Raw genomic sequence first — 20,784 nt, forward strand, 5'->3', positions numbered from 1 at the left:
GTCAGGCCTCATATTGTAACTCTCCTTTAGCTCCTGCAAATCTCCTGCTCCTCCTTCATTTTCTTCAAAAACAACATATTGCTCCATCATATCTACACTTTCAGTTTCATTTATTTGTTCAGTTGAATAGGCTTCCTGTTTCAAGTCCTTATCAGGCTCAAAACTGTTGTTTACTGTCCAGTGTAGTAGTGATACCTTTGTAGACAAAGCATTGTATTCATCTTGCAAGTTTCCCAAGAGAACGAGTGCTCTGTCCAATTCTGCTTGGATTTTACATACTCCATCCATTTTTGTGATGTAGTGTCCCTATTACCCCTCTAGGGGGATTTTAGTTCCTTAATGTTCCTTTCAGCTCAAAACCAAAAGTCCAGTTATTTTGTGTCAGCCCTCCTTATTTTCAACAAGTTATACCAAGTAAACCAGCAAAAACAGCAGAAACAATGTTCTCTTTTTCCAGCTGACAACTAGCTGACTAACAGCTCACTTGACAGCTGTCAAAATCTTCAATGCAACAGGCTTTCTCATAGGACGTTCCCGGGTCTCGGGGGGGGGGGGTGAAATTTCAGCTCCCAAAATTCTTTTTATCCTCCAGTAAATCTTCTTATAGTGTCAAAACCGTGAAGTCAGGATCTTTCATTAAAAAACAAAAAACAGATTCTCTCGACCTTAGCTGCCCAGTCCTTTGCTTTAAATTGTTTACAAAGAGGGGGGGGTGGACTTCCTTTTTAGCCCCTTCCCGCTCGTTCCAAATCCAAAATTAGAAATTTTTAAAGTTCCAATCTCCGTATTACTCACGGGTTTATGTTTTAGAGTCCAATCGGTCTTGGAAGAAGTTGGCGCTCTCTGTCAATGGCTTGCGGCTTCACTCCGTAGGCGAGGGAGTACTCTCAGCACCACGCCTCACCCCACCTCCGTTCCGAAGCCTTTAAAAAGGCTCCTTCGCGGATTGGGGGGGCGCAAATGGTGCCCGCCGAGTCTCTGTGTTCACGGGCATCCGCGCCTGTGATTTTAAGGGTCTCCGCTTCGCCGCAGCGGCCAGACCCAGACGCTACGGAGCCGATTCCCTCCGGAGCTCGGAGGGAATCCGCCATTAAACAATGGCACCAACCCGGAAGTCCAGGAGGAGTACCATTTCCAATGGGAAGGAGGGCTGTGCAGGACCTTGGGGGCCCCAGAAACCCTCTGGCTTCTTCTCTTTCCTTTATTATTTATTTTCTTTACAACAACAATTTATATACTGTGTAACACAATGGTCTCGGTGCACTATAAAGTAAGGTTTAAAAGATGCAATGAAGATAGACTTTATTGGTTTCAGCTGTGGAGCGAGTTTGACAGAATTGGGCCCACAGTACTGAGCACATGGCTGCTGGAAGATATGAACCCTATGTCCAAGCCATGGAGGACCACGAACAGTGATTCCCCAACAAACCTCAGGGTTCAGGCAGGGATGTAAGGAATCTGATAGTCCCTTAGGTGTCCTAGACCCAAGTTGTTATGGACTTTGCATGTCAGTACAAAAACCTTGAACTTGGTCTTGCAGCATATGAGCACCCATTGCCCACACACTTTCAAGCTCATCTCCCCAGCCTAAAGGACTCGAGTCATGTTTCTTCCTCCACCCCCAAACCTCCCCTCAAGCATGTAAGCAGCACTGGTCCTGGATCCTAGATTATGTCTATTCTCAACTTTTATGTTTTAGTCTAGGTGTAGTTCTTTATTCTAGTATTGTTATTGGTTTTTTTAAAAAAATTTGTTGTTTTCACATGCTGCAAGGGCTATGACAGAACCATTTCCATCACAGGTTGCAAGAAGGGAGTATTAAAGAATAATTAAACTGGAAATGGCAGTAGTATAAGAAACTGAAGCAAAGAGATCACCGCAGGAATAAAATTGGATCTAATTTATCCAGGAGACAGAGAAGAAAATAAGTGAAATGTACTCTTAAGAAAAAGCCAAATGAAGTGAATCTTCATACAGTTCTGTCAACAGCTCCCTAAGGGTAGGTTCTGTCTAGTTGCATCTACAGTGCGGAGCAGCTGCAAGAGCCAGCAAAGTGAGGGAAGGTAATCACATTGGAAATAAACAGCGTTGCATGCATACCACAGGTGTGTGTGTTTTAGCAGTTGGATTGATAGGGCTAGCCCTTGGGGCTAAAATGGTTTTAGCATTAATACTGTCTTGGAAACAAGCGGGAACTGTTAACGAGCCACATGCTCCAAATCTGTGTGCAGGCACTTTGAAATTTAAAATCTAACAATGCAGTATGAAGCAAAAGTAGAAGGAGCCTCTAATAAATGCTAAAGAAGGAAAGAAGATCAGTTATTGCTTCACCCAAGGAGGGCTGATCCTTAGCACACCACAGTGTTCTATTTCTTTATTTTGCTTGGAAAGCCTATCAGAGTAATCTTATGCAAGTTTCACACATTATGCCCAAAGTCCAGGATTCCGTTTCCCAAAGTGGCTAGAAAGCCTTTAAGTAGGGTGGGGAGACAATAGCTCTCTTGAACCATAGCGTTTATAATTGTATACACTGTTTTCCTGGGACATTGCAGTGAAAAGCTGGTAAGAAATATGGTAAATAAATTCCCCCTTCAGCAACTGACATTGAACTGTAGCCTGTTGCTGCGAAACCTTAGTATCTAGTATATGCGAATAGACATTCTCCATGAATTTGTTTTAATTCTTTCCAAAGCTAGCTAAGCTAGTGCCTTTGCCACATTTCACAGCAGCGAATTCCATAAATCTGTTATGATCTGTGTGAAGAAGTGCTTCCTTTTGCATGTCCTGAATGTACTGCCAACCGGCTTCATTGGGTAAATCCATGGCTGGCTTCCTGCTTTGGATGTATTTATAGAAATGTTTGCTGTTTTGCCCCTGTATTCTTAACGATGGGTTCCTCACATATTGTTCTTCTTGTTATTTTCTTGCTCTATTGTTAAATTGCATTTGTTTTGCCAGGATTTGTTCCTATTTGAGTGACACTTCCACATCTTTAAGGAAGCCTTCTTGTTTTTTATAGCTTCCTTGGTTCTGCTCTTGCTGGCAAGCTGCTCAGCTATCTTTTCTAAAGTATGGTGTGCATTCTAGCTCAGCTTCTATTGCTACAGCTTTAAATAACCTCCAGGATACCCTGAAGACATTTAGAGACATAGAATCGTGGAGTTGGAAGGGATTTCGAGGGTCATCTAGTCCAACACCCTGTAATTGAGGATTCCCAACTAAAGCACCTATGACAGATGGCCATCCAACCTCTGCTTAAAAACCTCCAAGGAAGGAAGGAGAGTCCTTCCACTGTCAGTAAACTCTTACTGGCAGAAAGTTCTTCCCCATGTTATCGTAATCTCCTTTCTTTTAACTTGAAGCCATTAATGTGGGTCCTATGTTCCAGAGCAGGAGAAAACAAGCTTGCTCCATCTTCCATGTGACAGCACTTGAGATATTTGAAGATAGCTATCATATCTCCTCTCAGTCTCCTCATTTACAGGCTAAGCACACCCAGATTCTTCAACCGTTCCTCATAAGGCTTGGTTTCCAGACCCATCATCTTGGTTACCCTATTCTGTACATGTTCCAGCTTGTCAATATCCATCTTAAATTGTAGTTCCCAGAACTGGACACAGTATTCCAGGTGTGGTCTGAAAGCAGAATAGAGTGGGACTATTACTTCCCTTGATCTGGACTTCTGTTGATACAGCCTAGACTAGCATTAGCTTTTTTTGCTGCTGCAGCATACTGTTGATTCATGTGAAGCTTGTGGTCTACTAAGATCCCTAGGTCCTTTTCACATGTAACCAATCACAAGCCCAATATCCCCCATCTTATCCATCTTTGACCTACTTGGCTTTCCCTTTAACTCATTTGTATATTTTATTTTGTAGATGTTTCGTCATTTGAAATTGAATGCATCTGGACATATATACCTAATTTGATAGCCCTGTATTGACAAAGCCCTTGCTTTGCCAACACTTGTTTCTTGCCCTGGGCACTGCTCAGCATTAAGTCCAGGGTCACTTTCTCTCTCACACACTTATTTTATTTTATTTTATTATTTTATATTTATTTAAATACTTACAAGCCACACTTTCATAGAAAATAAACTACATCTCCCATCGGCCAGATTGGCTGGGGCTGATGGGAGCTGTAGTCCAAAGCATTTGGAGGGCACCAGGTTGGCAAAGCAAGAACATGTCTAGAAGAGCAGCAATTCTTGGGATGCTAGAAACTGCAGCCAGACTGGCCTTCGTGCCCTGGGTGCATATGTGCTAATTAACAATTGAAATGTCCCTGTGGAAGCAAAGTTAATTAATGGGAGCACAAGATGTACAATTTCTGTTGCTGTGTTTTGACAATCTCTCTCCTCTGAGAGGCTGCAAATTCCTAACTGTATGTGAGCTGAAATAAAGGAGACCTGAGTCTGCCCCAGCTAAGGCACTGTTATTCCCTGGGCCCCAGATGTACAGCCCAACCAATGAGACATATTTTACATTGAAATCTAAGTCTTCAACTGAGATGATTCTCTGAGAAGAATCCTAGTCTTGCCATCTAGCTGCTCCAAACAGCTGATAATCTATCGTGCTTATTAGTTTTGTTGCGGGGTGGGGGTGGGGAACCCCAAGGGGAAAGCAAAGCTGGTTTGAGGCAGCTGCAGGCAGCAACCATCTGCTAATGTTTTTAGAATGAATCATTTCTCAGGTAAAGGCCAAGGAAAGGTGGCCTGACTAGAATGCAGGCAGCCTGAGAGGAAGCTGAGTGATGAGCTCATTGTTGCTTTTAATAGATTGTATTTATAATTTGAAGATAATGTCTCTCTAGCTTTCAAGGATGCTTTCACAAAACCACAAAATTGGCCCCAAGTGATCTTGAATCTGAGGCTTCCTGAAGCAGCCATAAACTAGAGGCAAAGTGACAACTGAGTTTCATTATGGGTGGTCAACTTCAGTGTGCTTGAAGTGTGCATTTGGAGGCTGATGTTGGGGACATAGATGTATCCAAATTGCATTTGCAATTGCTTCTTTCAGATTAGGAAGCAGCCACTTCGTGTGGTGGCATTTTGTGCGATTCTAAATCATTATGTAGTAGTTGTTTTCGTGGCATTTGTATGCTACCCATCTGGGCAGCTTCCAATAAACAAGACTTATTTTCATTTAAATGCAAAATGAGACATAAAACCAAAGCCTTGCATAAATAAAACAAAAACAAAAGTTTCCACAACCCAAAAAGTTAAAGCACAGGTTTAAGAACTGAGAGGCCCAGACTGCAAGTTGTTTGAATGAATGAGAAGACCACACAGATGGTCTCATGTAAGCCTCCCTGGAAAGGTGTACCACTACCGAGGTGCCACAACCAAAAAGGTCCTCCTCCTGCCCTGGTCTCATTCAGTGGGACCACCTGGAGCAAGGCCTCTGAAGATGATCTTAAGGTTCGGTTGGGTACATGTAGGACACATTAGTTTTTAAGTAACCTGATCCCAAGCCATTCAGGGCTTTAAAGAATTCGAGAATTTACCCTCCAGCCCTGGGATGGGGAAACTGCAATTCTTTACCCAATTTCCCTTGGCTCACACTGATGGGGTAATTAGAAGGATGGAGAGAACTATACAATCTTGCAATGCTGCAAACCCCACCCACTTTTGACTGTGGCTCCACCCACCATCTGTGCTGACTCTGCCCACCATTGGCTATGGCCCAGATTGACTTGTCCTATGGGTCAATGGCCCATCGTAGGAAAAAGGTGGGAATATTGTTCAGAGCTTTGGGGATGAGTAACCTATGATTGTTCAGTTTTTGCTTTGCCATATGGGATTTAGGTAACCTTGGGCAAAATGTCTGAATGTAGCTCCTCTCTCCAGATACTTTTCTTCCAGTCAGCAGTAATAATAAAATAATATTATAATAATTTATTATTTATATCCCATCTGGCTGGGTTTCCCTAGCCACTCTGGGCGGCTCCCAACAGAATATTAAAAATACAACGAAACATCAAACATTCAAAACTTCCCTGGGCTGCCTTCAGATGTCTTCTAAAAGTCAGATAGTTGTTTATTTCTTTGACATCTGATGGGAGGGCATTCCACAGGGCGGGTGCCACTACCGAGAAGGCCCTCTGCCTGGTTCACTGTAGCTTCAATTGTTGCAGTGTGGGAACCACCAGAAGGCCCTTGGTGCTGGGTCTCAGTGTCAGGGCTGAACAATTGGGGTGGAGATGCACCTTCAGATATACAGGGCCAAAACTGTTTAGGACTTTGAAGGTCAGCACCAATACTTTGAATTGTGCTCAGAAACGTACTGGGAGCCAATGTAGGTCTTTCAGGACTGGTGTTATATGGTCTCAGCAGCCACTCCCAGTCACCAGTCTAGCTGCCACATTCTGGATTAGTTGTAGTTTCCAGGTCACCTTCAAAGGTAGCCCCACGTAGAGCGCATTGAAGTACAGTCGTACCTTGGAGGTCAAACAGAATCCATTCCGAAAGTATGATTGACTTCCAAAATGTTTGAAAACCAAAACATGGCTTCTGATTGGCTGCAGGAAGCTGCTGCAGCCAAGCAGAATCTGTGGAAGCCTCGTTGGAGGTTCGGGTTCCAAAAGAACGTTCGCAAACCAGAACAATCACTTCCGGGTTTGTGGCGTTCAGGAGCCAAAACGTCCAAGTTCCAAGGCATTCGGGATCCAAGGTATGACAGTATCCCTATCAGGAGATAACCAGAGCATGCACCACTCTGGCGAGACAGTCTGCGGGCAGGTAGGGTCTTAGCCGGCATATCAGATAGAGCTGGTAGACGGATGCCCTGGACACAGAATTGACCTGTGCAGGGTCAGTACTGGGCTATCATTATCAGGCACATGCGAAGGCCCAAACCTTACTTATCATGAGGTCTATTGCTAACCAACTCTGGCCATGCTCCTCATCCTCCTTATTGCTGCTGCTCCCTGTTTACCTGACATCTACCAGCTTGCAAGCCCTAGGAAGAACCAGAAGAAGGTTCAACAGTTTATCCTTGCTCTGCCCTCTCCTTTTGAGCAGACATAAATCAAAGTCAATGAGCAGTGGTGTGGAGGTGGGTGCTCTGAGAGCATATTTCCCAAGCCCCACCCATGCCCACCTAAATCTGGAGCTGGCACTACCAGCCAGGGTCCAATACCAGAAATTGAAAGCACATACACTTTTCTGTATAATCAAAACTCTGCATTTAAGCACATGGAACTGCTGCTGTTGTGTTACATTGGACCCTAAAAGTCCGTTCCAGGCCTGCTAAATATAGATCCATCTCATCAGATGACAAATAAGCTCTAACCCAAAGTTGGATGAACTGCTCCTGAATGGAACACTGGATATTTTTTTGAAAATATCTGTCATTGCAATGGGGTTTGGATTTCCTCCTCTTGGTTTGGATTGCTGTGCCCAGGTACACTGCTCTCTAATCTGGCTGAGTTGCTCAATGGACTGTTTTTCCTTCCTTCCCAATCCAGATCCTGTTGTCACCTTGCTACAGAAGGTACAATGAACAAGATGAAAACTTTCAAGCGGCGTTTTTCCCTTTCGGTTCCCCGGACAGAAACGATTGAGGAGTCACTGGCAGAGTTCACCGAGCAGTTTAACCAGCTCAACAACAGAAAGAATGAAGGTAAAAAAATAACAGGGGTGAGCAGCACTGAATGGAGGTGATGGGGAGCAGGTGCCAAAGCCCATCGCAGGCTGCTGAAGTTCCCAGAGACAATAGGTATCCATAAAATTGGGAGTAGTGCATGCTTGGTGGTGATTATGGTTCCATTTCATTTAGTTTACATGAATAAATAAATAAATCTCTCTGTTTCTGAGGTACAGAGGTGGGTGTGGATCCATATATAGGCAAAATGGCACTGTCCACACAAAAATAATATTGGCATTAATCCACTATACAGGTAGCAGAGCCTAGAGCTTGCCAATCGGCAGGTCGGCGGTTCAAATCCCTGCGAGGGGGTGAGCTCCCGTTGCTCGGTCCCTGCTCCTGCCAACCTAGCAGTTTGAAAGCACATCAAAAAGTGCAAGTAGATAAATAGGTACTGCTCCGGCGGGAAGGTAAATGGCATTTCTGTGCGCTGCTCTGGTTCGGCAGAAGCGGCTTAGTCATGCTGGCCACAGGACCTGGAAAAACTGTCTGCGGACAAACGCCAGCTCCCTCGGCCAGGAAAGCGAGATGAGCGCCGCAACACCAGAGTCGTCCGCGACTGAACTTAATGGTCTGGGGTCCCTTTACCTTTACATCTTCTAGAAACATAAGTTGTACAAAACAGAATGTTGAGAGGCAAAATAATTTAGAACCATCAAGCAGAGGAAGTGAGTTTTCCATTCCATTGCTTTGCATGAGTTTATTCAGATTTTTGCAACTGGAAGGAAAGCCACTGCCAGAGTAAAAAAAATTACTCTGCCTTCTAGCAGGTAAATTATAGAGATTTTACTGTCATTTACTAAGAGAGGAAGCACGGGTTTTCTAACTTCCTCATAAGGCAATTAGTAATGAGGAAGATCCTCTGTCTCACCCATAGCATTAACAGGGACCCAGACTTTTCCCTCTGTATGCAAATGGGGTTTCAAAATGACAGTACAATAAAACAACAATTTATAGGCCCTCTTATTTGTCTTGTGCCTGGAACCATTAGCAGTAAGAGAGCTCCGGATAATTCAGGGTATAAAAGTGAAAAACAATGAATACAAACTAAGTCTATACATAGATGGCATTGTGGTGACCTTAACTGATGCGGTCTGTGAAATTAATGGAGCTAGAGGTAGCCGAAAATGGAAAATTAGCTAGTTAAAAATAAAGACAGTGAAACGCAAACAATTGGAATTAATCTGCAGAAAAGACATCTGGTGTCCTCCAGATCACTTGGACTACAACTCCCATGCTGCCTGCAGCTGATGAGAGCCAACATTGCCCTGGTTGGAGCTGATGGGAGTTGTAGTCCAAAACATCTGGAGGGAACAGGCTGATGAAAGCAGGGCTAGCCTATCATTTAAACAACAGGCAAAGTAGGGTACTTTGAGACACACTTGAATGGTAGAAAAGAAGAACTATGTACAAATAGAAGGAATGTGTTTTGATGTCAAATCCCTAACAGGACAATAGCTACAGTTGCATCTGCCATTTTCAATATGGTTTTCTTCTGTAAATATGGTTTTATTATCTCAGATTAGCTTATTGTTTCAAGTGCTGCCCACACAGCTGGAAGATAACCACATAAAGAAATAGCAGGAGCTTTCTCTCCAATTTTTATAGGAAAGAATGAGAAACATAAACCAAAGGAAACAATAGCACAATATGCGAAGAAAGGAAAAGGAATGGAAAACTTTGATCTTCAGTTGTGTTATCAGAGCAGTTGTTTACAGACAGTTATGGATTGGATCTTGATGTGTTTATTTATTAGATTGGGTTTTGTTTTATTTGTTTCCACATTAGTGCGTCAGGCACCCTACAAAGATAGAAAGATATACAAGACAAAATAATATGTATTTTTTTATAAAAAAAAGCAGATAAAATCATTCCAAGTACAATAAAAACAGAGTGGCAGGTGGTTATGCCCAGTTAAAATCCCCATAAGGCTGAGTACTCATATCATAGGCCAAAAGCCTCCTCTTAAAAAAGGTCTTTGCCTGACATCAGAAGGTTAATCAATGAAGGGGCAAGACCAGCTTTCCTGGGAAGGGGATTCCGGGGGGGGGGGGGATACTGAAAAGGACCTTTCTTAACCCTTCCAGATGGGCCTCAGATGGGCCCCAGAAGATCTTAAAGCCAGGGTGGACTTATGTGGAAAACAGTAGTTCTTCAGCTGCCCTCATCTTAAGCTGTATGTGTCTTTACAAGTCATAACCAGCACTTTGAATTGTGACCAGAAACTGACCACCAGCCAAGAATATAAGAGCCTTCTGGATGAAGCCAGTGGCCCATTTCGTCCAGCATCCTGTTCTTCATGAGGTGGCCCAAGCCATTTTACTGCCTGAGGCAAAGGACAAGGTGGTGCATTCCCCATTCTGTGCACAAAATCTCCCTAGACTGGTAACTGAATCTTACTTCAGCACTGGTCTCAACCCTTGAGGGACTCCACTTTCTATCTATCTCCATCAGAGAACTGTCCATTTATTCCTACTCTCTGCTTCCTGCTATTTCTCCAGTTCCTGATCCACATCTGGATCTCTCCTCTTATTCCATGACTACTAAGCTAAGGACTACTAAGGACTACCCAGACCACTTCTGTTTAACTCATACTGATACAAGAGACAGGACTTGCCCTTGCAGAAGTCATTCTGGCTCTGCTTCTTCTATATGCTTGGCTATTTGATCTTTAACGATACCACCCATTTAAGCAGAACAGACATTAAGCTAACCAGCCTGTAATTTCCAATTAAAAAATTGGTGTGTCATTAGCTACTTTTGACATTGTCAAAATTTATGAGCTATATTTGCATAATAGAGAGAAGACAAACTCTAGCTTTGTTCAGAACTGGTCAATTAAATACTATAAAACCAATCACACTCCTCAATGAATAGAATATATGCTTTTGAATTGTTCTTGTTTGATTATAGTGGAATCTAATTGTCGAGGGGCTAATCTTGCATCTTTTTCAGATTTCTTAAGCTGTATATCTATGCACAGTTACCTGAGAGTAAGTCCATTTAACTTAGTGGGGCTTACATTTGAGTAGATATGATTGCACTATTAATATATTGATTTTTAAAATTTTGTATTAAAATGCAGTGCCCATTATTTAAGAACATGAATTGTCTCCTGTTTCCTGGCTAAAACATCCTGCTCAAGTTTATGGTTTAGTCTACAGTAAGCCTGTAATGTTGTGCTCCGGGCATCACACCTAAAGCCAAAATTGTATATAGTCAAAACCCATTGGGTTCAGTGGCAAGTGGGATTGCCAACATCATTTCCCACAGAATCCTATCCCTTTTCATATATTTTTTGCCACAAACATAAAGCAGAATGTGTACAAGTTAAATGTGCTTAAGTTGTGGGCTTATTGTATTTGCAAACAACAAGAGAAGAGTGGGGTTTGGCTAAACTTGGACTACTTGGACAAGGTAGTAGCTTTGGACCAGGAGCTTAGTACCAAATGATTTCACTTCCAGGTACCATATTTCTGTTACTTTGATTTTTATTTTATGTTTTTTAAAAAAGCTTTTATTGTAATTTTGAGCCTTTGTCAGCTGTCTTGGAAACTTATTGAAGGGCAGCATATAAATCCATAAAACAACCTAATAATTTCAGTCATATGAGTTCACTGCTGTCAAGGACCAAGGACAATGGCCCTCGACTCCTCTCTCTCTCTCTCTCTCTCTCTCTCTCTCTCTCTCTCTCTCTCTCCCCTCCCCCGCCCCCTCTCTCTGTCTCACACACACACACACACACACACCTCACCTGGGCAGAGGGAACAATAAATCTCGCACAGGAAAACCTAGGTCGACGATCAAAAAAGCAAACAATTACCTAACTGGGCACAAGGAGTTCCAGGCAGTGCCACCTTTGGGCTTGGCGTAGTCTGATGGTACAAAGCTGGGGGTTGATATTTTTCAAAGTCCCCAGCAGCCCAAGAGGCACCTTATGCTCCTCCACCTATACTGACCTCCTCTTGTGCCAGTCCCATTTGGAAAAACTAGGGATGTCATTTCCCTACCTCTGATTTACAGCTATTGGAGACCACTGAGGTCCTTCTAAGAACAACAGCAGAGTTGCAATTGGACTAGCATTGGATTACAGTTCATTCTATTCCTCTTCTCTACAAAATCTCAGAGCGAATGTGGAGCAAGTCAGGAAGATTCTCTAGGCTCTCTGCCTATACAATGGATACAGTAATTGTTTTCTCTTTCTCTTCCTCCCACTCCACAGAAGAGCTGTAAAGGTAAATGCAATAAATTTTGTGCATACAGACAGACTAGCAAATGCTACAGACAGAAACAGATTGAGGGGGATGTCTGGTTTTTCATCGGGTGGCTGATTGGGGTGTAAGAAATAAAAGATTAGCGGAAAGAATAGACCATATAAAACAGATTTTTGTGGAGATTGGCCCTTAGGACTGAGCAGAAATGTTAACGCTTAGCAAAGTAATTAAAAGTTTGCATTTCAAGTAGAGCAAAGAGAGATTCTGGCCTCTTTCCCCAGGAGATCAAAGCTTGTTTTTGGCAGAGGCAATGTTTAAATATATTTATAAAAGGATCGAGACTTGTCAAAGGCAGCGGCAGTGTCTGCAGTTTCTCTTTTAATTTGCTTTGATATTGTATGCACCCTCATTATGCTCTGACTGTCGAATGCTGCTGTAATCCTCATAAAAAAAAAGTGGAACAGAATCAAACAGGTCTCTGCAGTGTTCACCCAGAGTCTGCCTCCATCTCTAGTAAATACCTTGGCCGAGGCAGTTACAGGGCTGCAGCCCAGTAGGATTCCTGCTATGGAACTCTGCTTGCTTGGCACTGTCTTTCACTTCCCTGCTGACTGAGTGGGATCACTGGCTTTTCTTCATAGGGAAAATACTCTAGCCCCTTTCTCTTTTTCACCTACTCCATGGGACAACCTGAATTCTGCACAGCATTCAAAACATGGCTGTATGACAGCTTTTTTTATTATTGTAGTGTTATTATACTTTCTTCTTCTTTTCATCACATTTTCTCCTTCCTAATAATCATTTAAATTGGATTTGCCATTTTGATCAATAGCTGCCAGCGTACTAGCTAGTGAATCTTCCACACACAGACTTATTGGGAGCTTGGCAAAGCATGAGACACTTAATCTCAGGGTTGTGGGTTCGAGCCCCATGTTGGGCAAAATATTCCTGCATTGTAGGGGGTTGGACTAGATGACCCTCATGGTACCTTCCAACTCTACAGTTTGGAATAATAGAGTTGGAAGAGATGTTGAAGATCATGCAGTCCAACCCCCAGCTTGGTACAAGCTCTACTGTGCAATCTGGAGTCAGATCTTGTTCCACTGTGTATTGTAATGCACTCATATTTTTAGCGAAGTAGTTTTACAGGGTAGTCTTCTACAAAATATTGTGTGAAGTTGGAATGACACATACCTCATGTTTTGCAAGCCTTTACTCCTATTTGATGTGTTAATTCTGAGTTTATTTCTTTATTCATCTGAATGCCTGTATGTCATTAAACATCCCTACAATAGATTTGCACTAGGGCAGAAATGAAATGGCTCTCCCAAATTTTCTCCCCATTTGCAAATCTATAAAGTCCGTATGGGAGACCATTTTGGGGAAGCATTTTGGGCCACACCGAACCAGTATTCAGGAAAGGGTTCACTTAATCAATGATGGCCAGGAAATATTGACGCTTTGAAGAAGTTCCATCTGCAGTTTTTCATCCCTGCAATTGTTCAATACAGGCAGCTGTTTTGATCCATGCAGCGTGTACAAGTTCATTGGTTAGTGAGCAAATCGTACAGCTGTCCAAGTAGACTGAAATGAACGCAGTCAAATCAATGTTTGCCATGTAGGGTAGTTCTCAGCTGGTGAGACTGTCAGCTGTAACCCAGCAGTAAGTGGGGAAGAGTGCGAGGGAACATGCCTTGGGCAGCTGAACATTGTATTTTAGTTTGCTTAGAAGTCCACCTGCTGATATTTGGCCTTTTCATGCTCATAGACTGCATTTCCTGTGATGAATAAAGCACACAGAGCAGATGCAGCTGGAAGGGGGTTTGGGTACATAAGAGATTTCCAGTTTGGACTAGTGATCAATTCTGCTTTTCTGTTCCTGGCAGTGATCCCATCCCTATCCATTTCATCTGTCCTTCTGATTATGTTATCATTGCAGGAATGGTGAGAAGTGTTCTCATTGCCCTACTCCCCACTGCTTTGTGGCAAAATGACCAGGGCAGCCTTTTGCAAGTGCACATCTTTCAGAGCAGTGAGCACACGGGAGGCCTAGATTGATTTTCATGGTAACGCCATACTTTGAAATGCTTGGTAGTGAAACAGCAGTTAATATTGACTGTAATGTTTCTCAAAGCAGCCTTGGCATATGCCCCAGAAGCTAGCAAATTCACAGTCTACCCCTACCACCAAAGTATATGTCTGTTAAGTAACTTCATTATATAGTTTCCATCCTTTGCTGTAGACACACCACTTTATCCTAGCCCTTTATGGTTAAGTCTTTTATGAAACCACCACAATTGCCTGGTGTGCACTCCTGGGTTTGTTTTCAAGTGTTTCATTGGCTTTTAATATGGTATAATTATAATGGTTGTAACATGCCTCGGGACCTTGTGGTGAAGGGTGAGTAAGAAATCCCTTAAATAAATAAATACTCCCCTACCTTTTAGCCCTGCCTCTCCTGCTTCTTTTGAGAGTTTACAAAATTTGTTTTTTTTAGAAGGAATGGAAGAAGCAGCACAATCTCAACAGGTTCCTGCTTCTCTTCTGTCTCTTTTTGAGAAGCATGGCTTTGATGTGTGCAGTCATGTTTCAGGCAATTGAATCGTATCACCATGCCACTTCAACACACCTTTTTCCCTGTTGGCAGCATTTCTGCAGCATACTTGTTTGTTTGCTTTTATAATAATAGTCAGCATTTAAATTTGCACTAGAATGCTTTTTCATCTATATATAAAAACATTTGCACAATAGCTTTGAAACAAGAAGGGTTTTAACACGAATTTTATAAAATGATTAAAAAATATTTTTAAAAAGCTAAAATGATGTGCTTTTATCATAGAAGTGTAGAGTTGGAAAGGACCACAAGGATCATCTATTCCGATCCCCTGCCATGCAGGAATCACAGCTAAAGAATCCTTAAGAGATGGCTTAGGTGCATGATTACGGTACTTTCCTGCTCAACAGAACTTCAGCTGTCAGGGAAAAGGCTAAGCTTTCTTATGCCCACTAGTGTGGATGGAATATAGCAGGATGCATATGCAAAAGTCCACATGCAGCTCCTTATACAGCTTACAGGGAGGGAGAACTAAAGAGCAGAAATTGGAAGGAGCCATTTAGCAGTGTCACTTGGCAGATCAGAAACAAGAGGATGATTTGCATCTTTCTGCCATGCTGGCTCCTAACTGTGTTTGAAATCTGACTTATGTAGGTAATTTCTTTTCCATTTTTTCCCCATGACTATTTTTTCAGCATGGACAATGTTGCCTACCTCCGCAAAGGGCTTATGTAATCAGTTCGCACTGCCAAATTCAGTCTTGTTTGATTGTGTTTCATGCATGGTGCTTCTGCATCCATCTTTTGTATCCTTTGTCAAAAGAGCCCAGTTTTCCATATGGAAGGGCGAAGGAAATGGGCAGGAAGCAGGGCTGAGTTCTCATTAAATGCTACATCTCTGTCCAGAAAGATGATAATTAGCAAACAGTTCATTTATTTGCATGCCTATCCTAGAAATAATGCCTCTGCAAATTCACAGGGTTTTATTTCATGGGTTTCTGGGTGACCTGCACTGAACTTGTGAACCGCTGTCCTGGGCCTTTGAGCTCTAGAGCCTCTAAGCAACCCGTCATTCATCACAAGCCCTATCACAAGCATAGAACCACAAGCCAGAGAGAAGTAGCTTTCCACAGAGGACTTCTGAACCTTCTTTGTTCATATTTCATTTTCCATTTGTGACTCAACAACACTTCAGAGCTGTGCTCTCAAGAGAAAAGGTCATTTAAATGTTTTACAGCACAATCCTATGCATGCCTACTCAGAAATAAGTCCTATTGAGTTAAATGAGCCTTACGGGTTACAGGATTGTAGTCTTAAGGGTTGTTTCTCAAAGCAGCAGAACCAGTTGAAAGCTTAAGAGTAGGCATGCATATATATATATATATATATATATATATATATATATATATATATAAAATATTTTCCCCACCTTTATGCCAAGAGGCTGAAAGTGGTGTATGTGGTTCTCCCACTCCCTATTTTGTCCTCACTAAGATGATGATGATGATGATGATGATGATTATATCCCATCCATTTGGCTGGGTTTCCCCAGCATATATAAAAAATTGTAAAGCATCAGACATTAAAAAATTCCTGATACAGGGCTGCCTTCAGGTGTCTTCTAAAAGTCAGATAGTTGTTTATTTCCATGACATCTGATGGGAGGGCATTCCACAGGGTGGGCACCACAATCAAGAAGGCCCTCTGTCTGGTTCCTTGTAATCTCACTTCTTGCAGTGAGGAGACCACCAGAAGGCTCTTGGTGCTGGACCTCAGAGTCCGGGCTGAACGATGGGGATGGAGACGCTCCTTCAGGTATATTGGGCCATGGCCGTTTAGGGAATTAAAGGTCAGCACCAACACTTTGAATGGTGCTTGGAAATGTACTGGGAGCCAATGTAGGTCTTTCATGACTGGTGTTATATGGTCTCGGTGGCCACTCCCAGTCTCCAGTCTAGCTGCCGCATTCTCGATTAGTTGTAGTTTCCAAGTCACCTTCAAAGGCAGCCCCATGTAGAGCACATTGCAGTAATCCAAGTAGGAGATAACCAGAGCATGCACCGCTTTGGCGAGAGTGTCCACAGGCAAGTAGGGTCTCAGCCAGCATACCAGGTGGAGCTGGTAGACAGCTGCCCTGGACACAGAATTGACCTGTGCCTCCATGGACAGCTGAGAGTCCAAAATGACTTCCAGGCTGCGCATCTGGTCCTTCAGGGGCACAGTTGCCCTATTCAGGACCAGGGAGTCCTCCACACCAGCCCGCCCCCTGTGCTCCCAAAACAGTACTTCTGTCTTGTCAGGATTCAGCCTCAATCCATTAGCCACCATCCATCCTCCAACCGCCTCCAGACACTCACACAGGACCTTCACCGCCTTCACTGATGTATGTATGTTAGGCTGAGAGATGGTGACTAGTGCATGGGTGAGTCCTAGTCCAACACTCCAACCACTACACCACACTGCATCCTCTCCAAAGGGCTCTTTTCACACCTGCCATATTTTGCCATGGCTGCCAACTAGAATTAGGGACCTTTGATATGACAAATGTCATTCTCGACAGCTGGGGGGGGATCAAACCTGGAAAAAACACAAGCATTATCTAGACCAGTTCCCTCATGCACAGCAGATTGCGACCATCTTCTTCTGGGGAGAAGGCTTGTGACAATCCTTCCTGTTTGGTGCGGCACATTAAAATACATTTGGGCCTTCACACCATCATTGCTACTGGCTAGCGTGCTCTACATGGGAGGATTAGTGGAAGTTTTAGGATACTTTCAATGAGCCTGGGTCCTTAAGTTAGCACCTGGATAGAACACACACACCCCACACTTATGGGGGATGGAGCAGTTCTAAAAGTGGGACATTGGTGTGCCACTCCTTCAGAGTGTACCCCCGAATGGTTATGGCATTTCTAGGTCACCCAGAAAAATGGAATGGGGTGTGCGTATAGCTTAAGATTCACTAATCAGTAGGGAAATTGGAGAATTGAACACTTTGACACTTAGCACTCACAACGTGAGGCATGATGTATACTTCATAATAGTTGCCAACATTCCAGCACGAAACAGAATGTTGGGCTGTGGGGATTCTATCCTGGCATCTTTTAGTCTTGGGTTGGGTAGGGGGAACTCCATGTAGCACAGCAACCAGAAACAGATCTGTGCTTTCAGAATAGCAGCTTAATTTACTAGTATGCCATACACAAAAAATTATAAAATAAAATTGGAAAGAGCTGTGTTAACAAGCTACAAACATGGGGAATTTTTTATAAAATGTTTCAGGCTTCTCTGCCACTCAAAGCCTTTTGAGTCCCTCTTTCAGTTATGTCTCAGGGCCACTTCACTCCTATGGTTTCTTATATGGGCATTGTTTTTTGCTTTGGGAGACCATGTGTGCAGTCACCTCTGATGAGTATAGAATATGGATGTCTGTTTGCTGAAACAACGTATGATAGGAAATGGCAATTGGTTGTAGCTTCATGTGTGTGCTCATCGAAACGGAAGCAGCAGGTGGAGACTTCTGACAAGTTTGGGGTTGTCCTTTCTTACGGGTGCCATTTGCGAACTAATAAAAGTGCAAGAAGGTCATGCAAATGACCAAGTCTCTGTGAGCTGCAGTATCCAGATGCAAAGTAGTGCTTAACTAGTTAAATCTATCTTCCAGGTTAATTTTTTTCCAGCTGTAAATTTCTTAAATAATGTATGGTGTTAAGTCAAAAGTATAGTTAAGTGTCCTAAGTGCTCAGGATAGAACGGATTAAAAAGGTTAGAGCAATAAGGTCACTTTGTTTGCCTTAATTCCTCTCAGCAGTGACTCCAAACTGTCCAAAGTGTTGACAGTCTGTGGAATCATCTGGTCAATTGCTATCTTCTTTTCTCATCAGATATGGCACAAGGGCGCCTGCATCTGAGTCATCTGAGCAGGGACATCCAGACGCAGCCCAGCTCCACTTCGCCTTTGGAAGGCCCGTCCCCAACCGCTGTGCGTTACCGAAATGGCAACCAGCGTCGGTTTTCAATGGAGGTGATACGCAGTTGCAGAGTGCAGGGAATCTGTATGGAATGCTAGAAATTAGACTCGTGTGCAAATGGCCTCTTGAAATTCTCCACCCTATTTGTGGGCACAGAAACTGAGTGGGTGGGGTGCCATTTCACACAATTTCTCCAGAGGGAGAAAAAATTCTCCAGCAGTTTCCCTGGCATGGCACTCACCGTTAGCAATGACAAGTTGCATAGACTCTTTCCTCTTTTTTTGTCGTAGTGGCAGCCTGGCCATCATTCTACACCCCCCACAATGCCAGTGTTCCAGGACATTGTGGAACTGAGATGGCAGCTGCCACAAAAAATAATAATGGGGCAGGGGGTAATTACGCAAAGTGGTCTTCTTTTTCTAGGAGGCTGAGAAAAAGGAAAAGAATTCTTGAAATGCTTTATGAAATGTCATCAGGTGTATTCTCAGAAAAATTTGGAGAAATTTTGGCTCTAGCTCTAATAGATATGATGTTTATGGACCCCTTTTAATTGCAACAGGATGCTGACTGTTTGAGAATCAGAATCAACCAAGAATATGCCTTTGAGAATGAGTGGTCTGTTCATATCAGAAAAGAACTAGTGTTGCAATTGAAATTTATTTTATTTATTTTAATATACTTATACTCCACTTTTCAGCTCCCAAAAGATTCAGGCAATATACAAATCTAATATCTAACAACAACAACAACAACAACACTGGAACAAAGTTGATGGCCCCTTCCCACATCTTTGTGTTCTTCCCCAGACTAGTGTATTCAGTTAGTCTTCAAGATGTGTGTGCTTTACTCAGTGTAGGGATTCTTCTTACGAAACTTTGAAATAGCTTTGAAATGGCTGCATGAGTGCCTGTTCAAGGATGTTCCCGTAAAGTGGTCAGAGTTGGCAAAGTACATTATGTGACCTTGGGGAACTTGGAGTTACTTTCCTGGGGAACATGTCTGTGCCAGTAGAGGCTAGTGACTTCTTGAATTTGCAAGCTACAATCCCCCCCCCCAGCATCAGAATTTGAATTCCATTTGTACAGAAAAGTGTGCCTTTAAAGCATATGCAAAATGCCATGGTCTGCCTACTGAGAAGCAACAATTATTTCTCCTACACCCATAGATGGGGGAATCGCTTCTTTGTGAGAGGACATGAACATTAGCTCCAGACAAAGTTGAGACCCAGTACAGTGGTACCTCGGGTTAAGTACTTAATTCGTTCTGGAGGTCCGTTCTTAACCTGAAACTGTTCTTAACCTGAAGCACCACTTTAGCTAATGGGGCCTCCTGCTGCTGCCGCGCCGCCGGAGCACGATTTCTGTTCTCATCCTGAAGCAAAGTTCTTAACCCGAGGTATTATTTCTGGGTTAGCGGAGTCTGTAACCTGAAGCGTATGTAACCCGAGGTACCACTGTATTTAGAGATTAAGTCACACCACATGGCATAAATGCTTGAATTCATGCATTTTTAAGAGAACACACATACCACTTGCTCAAAACTAATGCCAGGCTTTCCTGCTTCATCTTCACTATCAGTTTGAGGCTAGAGAGTGGTTTGAAGAAGTGAAACAGATAAACAAGGCAATGTAGCTGCCTTTAATTGTATTTCTCCCACCCTTCAAATGCTAGTGCTGCAACTGTTCTATGCTTCCAAATGAGCAGAAGATGAAAGGGTTGTTGTGGGACATACAGCATTAGGGCTGTGACCACCAGAAGTCTTTTGGATGGCTAGGAGGCCTTGGGAACTAATTCTGTGCTGCTCTTCTCCACAGGACGTCAGCAAGCGCCTCTCTCTGCCCATGGATATTCGCCTTCCCCCAGAGTTCCTCCAGAAATTAGAGATGGAAAGTCCAGAGATTTCAAAGCCTCTTAGCAGGATGTCTCGACGGGCTTCTCTTGTGAGTCCCATTCTTTGGCAGGGGTTCAGAACATGCAAGTTCATGCAACGCAGCAGAACTTTGCCCTCGTGCACTTGCACATATGAAAAAGCTCAAGTGCGATGGGCCTAAACCAGGGCAAACACCTACTTCAGTACTGAAACTGCATTGGAAATGTGTGCTGTTCAGTTATTCCAGTTTCTCTGGGCAACTAAGGCCAGCAAGTAGCTCTTTATTTTCCCCCTAGAAGAGGTGGGGTTGGAACTCAGAACTCTAAGGTGGAAAGAAGAACGAAACCTTATATCTCAGGGTTTCCCATTTACCTGTGCAGTGTTGTTTGTCTCTTGAATAAAATATATGCAGCTGAAGCAAGTGTCCCAAAAATATCAATAACCTCATAAATTAACAATGTGTGCTGCTTTGAAACTCACAAATGTGGGGCTGTTACTTTTGTGAAACATTGGATCATGTTAAAGCCTCCTT

At 43.0% G+C, this 20,784-nt stretch overlaps 1 protein-coding gene across 4 annotated transcripts in view; it reads left to right on the plus strand.

The window, feature by feature from the left end:
• CDK18 (cyclin dependent kinase 18) overlaps nucleotides 1-20,784 on the plus strand; it is a 60,851-nt gene that overhangs the window by 22,814 nt on the left and 17,253 nt on the right. For 2 of the 4 annotated variants that reach the window (XM_053393323.1, XM_053393324.1), the window contains exons 2-4: nucleotides 7,468-7,622; nucleotides 18,297-18,436; nucleotides 20,197-20,322. In XM_053393323.1, the coding sequence (XP_053249298.1) occupies nucleotides 7,499-7,622; nucleotides 18,297-18,436; nucleotides 20,197-20,322 (390 nt within the window). In that variant the 5' untranslated portion in view covers nucleotides 7,468-7,498. Of the gene's footprint in view, nucleotides 1-7,467; nucleotides 7,623-11,691; nucleotides 11,882-18,296; nucleotides 18,437-20,196; nucleotides 20,323-20,784 lie in introns of those variants that run through there. The other 2 variants (XM_053393325.1, XM_053393326.1) reach the window with 2 other exon arrangements.

The sequence above is a fragment of the Podarcis raffonei genome, chromosome 6 (assembly GCF_027172205.1).
Source record: "Podarcis raffonei isolate rPodRaf1 chromosome 6, rPodRaf1.pri, whole genome shotgun sequence".
NCBI classification, from domain to species: Eukaryota; Metazoa; Chordata; class Lepidosauria; order Squamata; family Lacertidae; genus Podarcis; species Podarcis raffonei.